General features: G+C 38.1%; 1 protein-coding gene across 3 annotated transcripts in view; it reads left to right on the top strand.

Annotated features, from left to right (window-relative positions):
• MPPED2 (metallophosphoesterase domain containing 2) overlaps positions 1-12,408 on the top strand; it is a 210,468-nt gene that overhangs the window by 55,194 nt on the left and 142,866 nt on the right. For all 3 annotated transcript variants that reach the window (XM_074275519.1, XM_074275518.1, XM_074275517.1), the window contains exon 3: positions 4,138-4,319. In XM_074275519.1, coding sequence (XP_074131620.1) covers positions 4,138-4,319 — 182 coding nt within the window. The remainder of the gene's footprint in view (positions 1-4,137; positions 4,320-12,408) is intronic.

Raw genomic sequence — 12,408 nt, 5'->3', positions numbered from 1 at the left:
TTAATTACAGTATATTATATATTATATATGTAACATATTATATAATATCTAATATTCATTTTCATTATGTTATACATACCATAATTATAACACAGTACATAAAATACTTTATATTAGCAATTAGTATTATTTCATTATGCAACATAGTAATTATATAATTTTAAAAATTCAGAATTAGTGGGTATGAGGGAGGTAGTGTGGCATAGTATAGAACATTAAAAACTATGAGTTAGAACATCTGAGTTTCTAAATAGTAATGAGGATGTTTCCTACTTGTCCCCCATTTCAGCAGTTCCTACTGAACACCTCATCCCAGATTATATCCTTGACTTGGGATTGCCTCAGTCTTCTCATCCCCCAAGTAGCTTGTTCACTTGCTTGGACATCTCTTGATTATCACATCTACCTTGAAGTGGAACACTCTCTTCTTCCTGCTCTTAGACTGACGCGTCATCTTGCCCTAGAGTACTACTCACCTGTGTCATTGTGTCAAATTTGTATTTTGCCTTTTCCATGTCACTGGGGGAAATGAAAGATGATGGACCCCTGGTTTTCTTCCCCTTGTCTTTACTTCAAGTCTATGTTTACTTTTTTTCAGCCTTTTCCCTTCCTTTCTAATGCTATTCATGCAATCTTACTTTGACTTTCCAGCATTCACACAAACACACATATGAATCTATAGCATCTCCATCTTGGATAACAAAATACTCGGTTTAAAGCTGAGAAGAGACCTTTGAAAGGCAGAACAGAGTGTGGAGAAAGAGTGCCAGATTGACAGTAAAAGAACCTAGGATTTAGATCCAAATACTATCTGCTTGATCAAGGCTAGTCAATTAACTACTCTGGTCTACATTTTTCTCATCTGTAAAACAAAGAAGGTAGATTAGATGGCCTCAGAGACCCCTCTCAATTCCAGATCTATGATTCTAGCGTGATCTTTGAGCCTCATCTTAATCAGCTAAATGATGGGGTTAGAGTAGAAGCCCTTAAAGTCACTTCCAGTTCTAATTGATGCTCCTATCATCCAATGACCTTAAAGGTCCAATTACTGTTTTTTTAAAAAATAAATAAGGAACCTGAAGTCCAGAGAGGTTATTTGCCTATCCTAACATCTCTCCCTATCAGATACAGAGGATTTCTGTTTTACTGACTGATACTTATGGGACTATGGCTTTCTCTGCACATCCCCTTACCTACATCACTGACATGGTTTCTTATTCTGCACCTAACTCAAGGAAGAGATTTTTTTTTGCTCATCAGCATCACTCTTTGTCACCTTTTGATATGATTATTATTTAATTGATAATTCTACTTGGTGTCAGTTTCCATGGAAAACAGATTATAGGATCATCGTAGCATCATTGCCAAAAGGGACCTTAGAGGCCATTTAGTCTAACCCTTTCATTGTACAGATGAGAAAAAGCATCTGAGCAGACACTGACTAGTGCTTTGCAATTTATTCATCAAGTAGTTTATGCCTAACATGGAGTTTAAAATATAAATAAAGAAGAAGAAACTACGTAATTTGGTGAATAAGGCAGCTTTCTAGAATGAGGAGATTTTGGTAGTAAGAGAGTTATTTTAGCCACTTTCTGGCCGATGAATCCTGAGTGCTAATGACGATGTCCCTATGACAGACTGTGATGGGCTCCCTAGGGAAGTTAGCCACAGCAAAAATGATTTGTGGACTGTGGCCGGATTTGAGAATTAACTGAAATAGCAGACAGAATCACAGGAGAAATCAGGACTTTGACCATAAGATGCCAAGCACGAAAACTGAAAGAAAAAGAAAGGAAGCATCCAAGAGTCTTAGTTATGCAATGCTACACACACAGCGACATATTTCAAAGCGTTTCTGTTTTTGACCGATTTTTATTTTCATTGTCATCTAGATCTTTGGGGACGTCGTTGTGGGAAGCAACTGTTATAGGCCCAAAGGTTGAGCTCCTTGTTTTTTGGTTCAGAGATGCTTGGAGAATGACAAAAGGGTATCTCTGCAGTGGAAGCAGGCATTTGTTTCTTTTGCTGTCCAGGGAAACCATTCTTAGGAGACAGGAGGTGTTGATAAGCTTCTAGCCGCTGAGACTCCATATTTACTTTGCAATATATTTCTCAAAAATTTCAATTTGCCATCCGTAATGGAAAGGATGGAGCCAAATAAAAAAGCCCAACTGCATATCATCACAGTTCTCCCCAGGTTGCTGGTGGTATCTCAGTGGATTAGTGAATTTTCTCCGTGGTAACAGTGTTATTAATTTCTTTCTCTCATGGGAAAAATCCATTAATTGTAGGTTGAAGTTAAAATTTCTTTTTGGGTTTCCAATTAGACCCACAGCGATAACCAGGTCGATGTGCCATATAATCATACAATCTGCTCGTTATTTTATTTTTTGGCAGTGAGAGCTATGCAACAGTCAAAGAAATGCAGAAACACCTGCAGGTTGTTAACCAGAAGCTTTCTTTTGCTGGTTGAGAATGATTTTGAGAAGAAACAAACAAAAATATGATTATTTCTTTAAAAATCTAAAAACCTAAAAAGAATAAAGCAAAGAGATATCAGTACTAAGCATGCAATTTCTTGGGATGGTACTGCTTCATTATATACCATGGAGCATAGTCTAGTGGATATAGCTGCCCTAAGAAATTTTGTTATTGACATATTCTTCCCCATTCTAAGTATTCTTTTGAGTATTTGTTCCTCTTCTGACCTTTTCCTTATACTTTTATCAATTCTTCATCCTTTCTCCCCAGGCGAGCCCAAATAAATGCGTGTTCTTATCTAAAAATTGCCTGATTCAATTCTCCTAAAGCATCCTTAACGATACTGGAAAACACTGGGCATAATCAATGCCAGGTGCTGGAAAAGTCTGATTGCCATTTTACCACTTAGCTAATTTAGAACATTTTGTTGCCTTCCAACTATGAAGCCGGGATGTTGTTTCATTTTCTAAATTTGGGCTAGGAGTTTTGTATTTTCATCTCATGGTTAATGCAATTCCACTGTTGTCTCTAAAACTTTCTGTCTCTGGATGCTTAGAGATCGGGAGGTATCAATCATAAAAAACACATACTTTTTAGGTGCGTGACTCTGTATGAGTCCCTTAGCCTGATTTACCTCAGTTCTTCATCTGTAAAATGAACTAGAGAAAAGTGTCAAACTGCTCCGTTCTCCTTGCCAAGACACCAAATGGGGTCATGAAGAGTTGGACATGATTGAAAGGACTCAATGACATTAAAAAAAAAAAAACAATCCTCTTCCCAAGGCACTTGCCAATGTCATATTAACCAGAAGATAATTAAGATCATAGATTTAGCATTGGGAGAGAACTATGAGATCATCTAAGCCAATTCCCTTATTTCACAGATGAGTTCCTGAGGGCAAAGGTAGTGAATGGCAAAGCTAGCATTTGAACCCAGGTCTTCTTATATAAAAATGAGGGTTCTTTCTGTTATACCACACTGCCTCCTCAGGGTCATCTGCTCTGCTAATGTTAGATAACAAAGATTTTTTTAGGTCACTCACTTTGGGATCAGACACCTTAAGCTACTTTGTGACCGTCTTAGCTGAAATAGGAAGATTTCAAATGATTGTAGGCAATGGGAAGGAATGACTTGTTCTTTTATTGTTTTCTTGAGTGGAGAGTTGCTCTCACCCTTCCATTGGTTTAAGATACTTAGATCCATTGTGTCAATTAATTAATTAATTATGCATTATTATAGTAATAATTATATAAAAATAATATATACTACATATTATTATTTAAAGTTAGGATCAACAACTTTCTTATTTCATAAGGAATTCTAAGACCAATTGGAAAATGAATGAGAAGAGAAAGCCATAACTTGTGCTCTTAATCACCTGGTTAGGTATGTTTTAGTGAGTCCCATCTTCCCACATGCATTTTCCCCCCTTCATCCTTCCTGCCAGGTAAGTCTTTGTGGAATTGACTGGGTAGGTTGTTGATAAGTGACAAAATCTCCTTCCCACCCAATGTCTCCCCTCCTGTGACAGTCATTTCTGCCGTTAGCCGAGTGCTCCGCGTGTGCACGCTGCTATTGATCAATATTTGTATGTGATAATATGTGTGAGGGTTCGAATGCATTTAACTCTTGTGGGATCTGTTATGTCTGCTTCAGGGTCGACCCTATCCCATATGACACTCCAAAACCAGCGGGCCACACACGGTTTGTCTGCGTCTCAGACACACACTCCAGAACAGATGGCATCCAGATGCCTTATGGGGACATCCTTCTCCACACAGGCGATTTCACCGAGCTGGGACTGCCCTCAGAGGTTAAGAAGTTTAATGACTGGTTAGGTAAGGAATTATTACGTTCTGGTGACCCCAATTAACCTTTCCCATACAAGTGTCACTCACTGTGTCCTAATTGAATTAGAGCCCTTGGAAACTAGCTCATCCACTTCTCCTATGAAATGTCTAGCTTGGATCTAATGCTCTTAATTAAAGATGAATTTTTAGATATTTAACTGTCTGATGTATCATGTGGTAATGGGGCTTCCAAGCCTGGGGGACAAAGGAAGGAAAGGTTTGTTGTCCATTTTATTGTAGCCATGCTTCTTGATGGCACATGGAAGATGATTTTTTTTATTGATTGTTTGGGAATGGATTGTCTCTGCAGATGTTCTCAGAGCAAAACAAAATAAAAATGTGTAAATGAACTATGAGAAAGAGAGAGAGAACATTTTTTACAAAATGCAAATGGTGTCAAACTTGATAAATGGTTCAGAGCCAAGTTCCAGTGAGAGCAGCAGGACAATGGCTTATGTCAAGGATTGTTTTTTGTTTGTTTTTTGTTTTGTTTTGTTTTTTTGAAAGTGCCTATGAAGACTCAGAGTAGAAATTTGTGGAGAAGCTTGGCTTGAATTTATCATTACTTCTTGAATTATTGAACTATGGGGAAATGCACCATAGTGTCTGGCAAACTAATAAGAGCCTCAAAAGTATCACTAAAGACCAACAGAGTTAGCAGTGGATTTTTATCAACCCTTTGCCCAATATTGATATCATGAGGAAATTACAGGGTCATTTACATCCTGAACTAGTAAAATGATAGCAGTTCCTGATCTCAAGGAGCTTACAATCCAGTAAGAGAGAAACAATCAGGAAACAAATAACAAAAATACAAATTAGAGTATGATAAATAATTTATAAATAATTAATATTAATATAAATGTTGAAAATGTGTAAAGCTTTTTTCCTATGCTGTACTACTTAATTTCACTTGAGCCTCATTCCAACCTTGTTCAGTAATTAAATAGGGAACCAAAGAAGTAAGGTGATTTACCATACCTAGTATCAGAAATGGGTTTTAAAATGAGGTCTTCTTCAGACTCAGACTGAAGATCATCTGACAATTGGAATTTCTTTATACTAATAAAATCAGATTTTTTTTTTTACCAAATATAGATCCCTCCCAATATCATCTCTATCTCTGTTTCTTTCTACCTCTGCTACACACATACATTAGTAAATACACACACATACACATGTATGCATGCAGACATATAAACACATACATACAATATATATGCATATATTTATATGTACACACATGTATATACAGATATATTAATAATATATGAATACATACATGTACCCACATTGATAGAATTACATCATTTTAGATCTGGAAGGCAGCTCATAGATCTACATAACTTTTTAACCCACATTTAAAAAAATTAATTTTATAATTATCACATTTTTGACAGTACATATGCATAGGTAATTTTTTTTTACATTATCCCTTGTACTCCCTTCTGTTCCGAATTTTTCCCCTCCTTCTCTCCACCCCCTCCCCTAGATGGCAGGCATTCCCATACATATTAAATATGTTATAATATATCCTAGGTACAATATATATGTGCAGAACCAAATTTTGTTGTTGTTGTTGCAAAGGAAGAATTGGATTCGGAAGGTAAAAATAACCTGGCGAGAAAAACAAAAAATGCTAACAGTTTACACTCATTTCCCAGTGTTTTTTCTCTGGGTGTAGTTGATTCTGTCCATCGTTGATCAATTGGAATTGGATTAGCTCTTCTCTATGTTGAAGATTTCCACTTCCATCAGAATACATCCTCATACAGTATTGTTGTTGAAGTGTATAATGATCTCCTAGTTCTACTCGTTTCACTCAGCATCAGTTGATGTAAGTCTCTCCAAGCCTCTCTGTATTCCTCCTGCTGGTCATTTCTTACAGAGCAATAATATTCCATAACCTTCATATACCACAATTTACCCAACCATTCTCCAATTGATGGACATCCATTCATTTTCCAGTTTCTAGCCACTACAAAAAGGGCTGCCACAAACATTTTGGCACACACAGGTCCCTTTCTCTTCTTTCTGGGATATAAGCCCAGTAGTAGCACTGCTGGATCAAATGGTAAGCACAGTTTGATAACTTTTTGGTCATAATTTCAAATTGCTCTCCAGAATGGCTGGATTCTTTCACAACTCCACCAACAATGTATCAGTGTCCCAGTTTTCCCACATCCCCTCCAACATTCATCGTTATTTGTTCCTGTCATCTTAGCCAATCTGACAGGTGTGTAGTTTTACCCACATTTTTTTACAGTGATTTTCCTAAGGTCACACAATTAGATGGGGATAGAGCCAAGATTAAACTTATAGACACATAGAACTGAGAAAGACCTTAAAATGATCTAATCCATGATGCTGATTTTAAAGGTGGGGAAAATAAGGTCCATTGGAGTCTTAAATGATCTTATATTTCTATTTGAATTTGTCTTTTTAACTCAGCTACTGGCCCTGGGCTCCTTATATAACTTTTTCCCCTCTCTTATTCTCCTCTTGATGAATTAAGTTTTCACAATTTCTTATCTCTCTTAATCATTGTGCTAAATAATGAGGAAGTGATTGGTACTTGTGTACATGTTTATAATTCCTTAATAATAGAACAGGTGATTGAGTGAAAATGTGAGTAGCTACAATAAAGACTAATCTTTGTCTCACACATTAAACTTTGGAAAGCATCTGGGTGGTTCAGTGCTTAGAGAACTAGACCTACATCAATTACTATTGCTGCTGTTATTATTATATTTTGAGCTATTATTGTTATTTTTCAGGTAGCTAAGTGGTACAGTGGATAGTGCTAAACTTGGAATCAGGAATCAGGAGTTAAAATCTTGCCTCAGACTCTGTGACCCTAGGCAAGTTATTTCATTTTGTTTGCCTCAGTTTCCCCCAAAGTTAAATGAGCTGGAAAAGGAAATGGCAAACCATTTTAGTATCTGTACCAAGCAAACCCCAAATGGGGCCACTAAGAGTCAGATATGATTGAAAACAATTGAACAATAACAACAAATCAGTGCTATTATTATATTTAGAGGTATTACTGCTATTTTTAGAAACTGAGAACATGCACTGTGCTTATCCATCTTTAGTTTAGGAAAAATATCATCTTCCCTTAAAAACAAACAGATAAACTAGGCTTGATATATATACCAATTACTCAAGTTGTTGAGTTCATTGCTCTTAAGCTGGTTGGGCCCTAGGAAGCCATAGATTCCTAACCATCATTTTATAAATAAGTAAATAAAGGTTAATGACTTGCCCAAAGTCTCTCAGGTAGGATTTGAATCCAGGCTTTCTTATCCCAGAGTTATAGAATGCAAGTCCATCAGACCTAGAACTCACTGGGTATGTGCTAAGCCAGAGGTGAAAATGTACTCAAAATATCCTTTCCTAGGGGCTGAGATTTCATGGAAATATCCTCTTGGGTGATATTGTGTGGGATCCTGGGTAGCTGAATAACTTGTTGTTTCCCTTTACACCTATTGGATCCTAGGCCAGCCTTTTATATAAGTGAGTGAGTTAGAGAGTTTCCATGAGGTCACTGAGAGACCACTCTGCCCACTCATTTCTGCTCTAAGTCTGAAATTCCCATCATGACTCACTCTTTTGATTTAAAACAACACAGGCCCCTCGTCATATAATATGGAAATAAGATTTCTCCTCCAAAATCACTTCTCAGATTAGCTGGCAGAAAACAGTGTCACCTCCCTTAGTTAACCTGATCAGTAAGGGGGACATAGGACCTACCATTAGGAAATCTGGATTGCTAATAAAACTGTCAAATTTGGTAGCATTTTAAAGTTTGAATGCTTTTGCTTTGATCTTCTGAGAACTTAGGGGAGAGAGAGAGACAGACCGACAGAGACAGAGACACAGAGATATATATATATAGAGAGAGAGAGAGAGAAAGAGACAGAGAGACAGAAACAGAGACAAAGGGAGACAGACTGAAGAGAGAGACAGAAGCATGCACACACACACACACACACACACACACACACACACACACACACACACACACACAAACAGGCAGCCAAGATATAGAAAGAGAATAGAGACAAAAACAGAGACAGAGACTGAGAGAGACAGACTGAGAAAGAGAGAGAGATACAGAGAGAGAGAAAGAAAATCTGTTAGTGTTATATAGTTATAATCTTGTCCTTATGATCCTTTCTGGTGGAACAAGATCATAGATAAAACTATGTCATAATATATTTTGTTTCTGGTTGTAAGAAATTCCTGGGGATTGCTGAGGAATGAATCTTTCTTATATTGAACTCTGCAGAGCAATATATTTGGCTCAATTCTTGGGGAAAAAAAAGTTTGGGATGATGAAAAAAATCTTGGATTGTGGGTCTTTTTCATTATGATGAATGGATTCATTACCATGGTCTTTTGCTATATTATCATTTCATTCAATTAAATAATCCTTTAAATATGATATTTGATCTTTTGGGACCTTTGTTCTCTTATTTCTAAAATTAAGGGGTCCCTTCTGACTCCAACGCTATGTACACTTTAATCTATGGTCACCCAATTGCTAAGCACATTTGAAGTTAGATCTTCAGATTCCAAATCCAGTACTCTTTCTAAAATGACATTTTGTTGTTCAGTTGTTAACCTGCCATTTCCTTTTCTAGGTCATTTTACATATGGGGAAACTGAGGCAAACTGAGTGAAGTTACATCACTAATAAGTGTCTAAGTACAGATCTGAACTCATTTCCTCCCACCTCCAGATCTAGCACTCCATCCACTGCACCATTTTCCTAACACAACATAATCAATTTTTTCACCTCATTTTCTATAAGATCTTCTGTCTCTATCATCTGTGGGAGTTGAAAGGCAGCTTCTTTTTCCTTTCCTACCTCAGTTAAATCTAGTCTGCTCACAGCCTCTGAAGCTCCTACTGCCCAACCCATTAGTTGCTGGAGTTTCCATCTCCCTCCCCAAATGAAGCCTCCCCCCTTCTGAGAGCCACAAGCCAGGCTGTTCCAGGAGACACACTGAAACCATGGGGGGCTGGGTGGAGCCTCACTTTTGGCATCCCCAGCTGGAAAGCAGCATGGATTTTCCCATGGAAACAATGTTATATAGGGTGGTTGGGTTCTCAGCTATGTTATGGGTAAAATAGGCTTTTGTGGGCTGACCTGGAAACCTAGCAGCACTTTATAGCATTGTTTCTGTGGGAAAATGCCTTCCAAGCTCTTAACCAGCTCACTTACAGACTCAACTTTGGAAACACAAGTCATTTATAAGTTGGGAAGTTTCTTACGTGGTGAGTTACTTTGGAAGGTTATTTGCCTTTAGGAATTCACCCTGGAAAATACAAAGGGACCTGTAATAATCCCCCTTCCCAACCACTTTGAGTAGCCTTTTACTATCCCCTTACAGTCTTCCCTTGCCTCTTCACTCCATTTTTTGTTATGTATCTCCCTCCATCTCTAGTTCTGGTGGTTGTTTGCCCTTTTTCTCGAAGAGGACCAAGACATCAGGGAGGGGATGCCCTGATGGGTAAGTGAACTGGATTTAGGTGAGAGAGGCTGTGCAAGGTCACCTGCCTCAGTTTCCCCTCCAGAGCCATCTGGGTCCAGTGGACTGATATAGCTTAAGACATCTGGAAATGGCTCAGGATGAAATGGGAGACCTTCACCTAGTTCTGGAATACTCCATCCCTTAGTGCTGTACCCATAGACATCAGAGAGACCCATGGCCATCCACTCTTAGCCCTTGTTCTCTTCGAAATAAAAAAGGAAGAAGGAAAAAATAATTTTAGCTTCAGTTCCAACAGCTACTATTTCTGCTGCATTTTTGGTCATCACTCTAAAATACTGGAGTGTGTGTGTGTGTGTGTGTGTGTGTGTGTGTGTGTGTACATGTGTGCATGTGTGTTGAGTGTATGTGTGGTTTTTTTTTTTTTTTTTGCAATTTCCTCCTTATTTTTTCCCCATCAGGGGCATTGTTAGATTCAGCTGTCTGTTGTAAATGATGTCCCTGCATTGTACAGAGCCACCCAGGGAAAGGTTTATTTCTGTTTTCTGTTGTATAATTAGAAAGCTCGGGTTCTCGGGTGGTCTGCTTTCTCTGCTAAGAGTTTATCTAGCCGTCTGGAAAGTTGAAAATGGCTTTCATCACGCCACCAGCACGGGGGACTACGGCTGCTAATCTTGGCTTTTCTTATGGCCTGGGCTCTGGACTTGGAGTCACTTGATCATTCTGAACCTCAGTTTCTCCATGACTCAAAGGAAGGAATTAGAATAGAAAGAATCCTAAGTGTTCAGGACTCAGATTTGAAAGAACCACAGAGTTTATTTGTTTATTTGGTTTAACCTTTTTTTATATATATTTGGTTTAACCCATAAATGAGTGGCTGAATAGCCTTCACTTGAATGAAATAAAAAAAAGAATTTATTAAATTCTTACTAGGTGCTAAGAAAATGACTCACTACCTCTTCATGAAGCCCATTCTTCTTTGGGAAAATTTCCCCCTTCTTTTCTCCTTTCCTAAATTGTAATTTGCCTATTTGGGATTTCTGCTGATTTTAATACTTTATCCCCACCCCCATCCCTATTCCGAGAAAAACAAATCTAATCATATCTTTGATATGATAACCTTTCAAGTACTTGAAGATAGGGCTGATCTCCTCAACTAATCCTTCCCTATGTCTTCAGTCAATCTTCAGGCTTCAGATGCCACTGCTATTCTTGTCACGCTCTTTGGGGACTGTCTGGCTTGTCTTGGGTCTCCTAAAATGCAGCACTCAGTACTGAACATGGTACCCTAAATGGAGTTCGGTAATAGACGGGTGTCTCCTTCCTTTTGAACACTGTAATTCTCATTATAAAACTTTAATCCATTTAAAAAATATGTTACTTTCATTCTCCTATTATATATATATGTATGTATGTATACACACACACACACACACACACACACACACACACACACACTCCATTCCTTATCCTGCAATTCGTCTCTTATAACAAAGAATTAGAAAAAAAAAAAAAAAGAAAGAAAAAGTAATGCAATGAAATCAATCATCAACCAAGATTGACATTATATTCAGTGTACTAAGATGTGTGATCACTTACCTCCTCAAAGAAGGGCAGGAAATATAGTCTTTTCTTTCCTTCCTTTCTTTCCTTTCCTTCCTTTCCTTCCTTACCTCCTCAAAGAAGGGCAGGAAATATAGTCTTTTCTTTCCTTCCTTTCTTTCCTTTCCTTCCTTTCCTTCCTTACCTCCTCAAAGAAGGGCAGGAAATATAGTCTTTCCTTTCCTTCCTTTCCTTCCTTATTTCTTTCCTTCCTTCCTTTCCTTTCCTTCCTTTCCTTTCCTTTCTTTCCTTATAGTCTTTTCTTTCCTTCCTTTCTTTCCTTTCCTTCCTTTCCTTCCTTACCTCCTCAAAGAAGGGCAGGAAATATAGTCTTTCCTTTCCTTCCTTTCCTTCCTTATTTCTTTCCTTCCTTCCTTTCCTTTCCTTCCTTTCCTTTCTTTCCTTTCCTTCCTTTCCTTTCCTTTCCTTTCCTTCCTTTCCTTTCCTTTCCTTTCCTTTCCTTCCTTTCCTTTCCTTCCTTTCCTTTCCTTCCCTTCCTTCCTTCCTTCCTTCCTTCCTTCCTTCCTTCCTTCCTTCCTTCCTTCCTTCCTTCCTTCCTTCCTTCTTTCCTTCCTTCCTTCCTTCCTTCCTTCCTTCCTTCCTTCCTTCCTTCCTTCCTTCCTTCCTTCCTTCCTTCCTTCCTTCCTTCCTTCCTTCCTTCCTTCCTTTCTTCCTTCCTTCCTTCCTTCCTTCCCCAGGGTCACACAGCTAGGAAGTGTTAAGTGTCTAAGATCAGATTTGAACTCAGGTCTTCCTGACTTCAGGGCTGGTGTTCTAGCCACTGTACTGCTCCATCTGACCTATTCTTTGGGGACAAACTTGGTCATTATTACTTCAAAGCATTTAGTTTTGTTCACTGTTTGTTCTTTCCTTTGTTGTGTTCATTTTATAATACCTTGTGTTCCATTGTTTAAATTGATCCATTCATTTTGTATGTTCGGGGATCTGCTTGTTTTAATCTATAATTTCATATGTCT

This window comes from Sminthopsis crassicaudata, chromosome 6 (assembly GCF_048593235.1).
Source record: "Sminthopsis crassicaudata isolate SCR6 chromosome 6, ASM4859323v1, whole genome shotgun sequence".
Taxonomy (NCBI): domain Eukaryota; kingdom Metazoa; phylum Chordata; class Mammalia; order Dasyuromorphia; family Dasyuridae; genus Sminthopsis; species Sminthopsis crassicaudata.
This window is presented reverse-complemented; position numbering and strand designations above follow the sequence as displayed.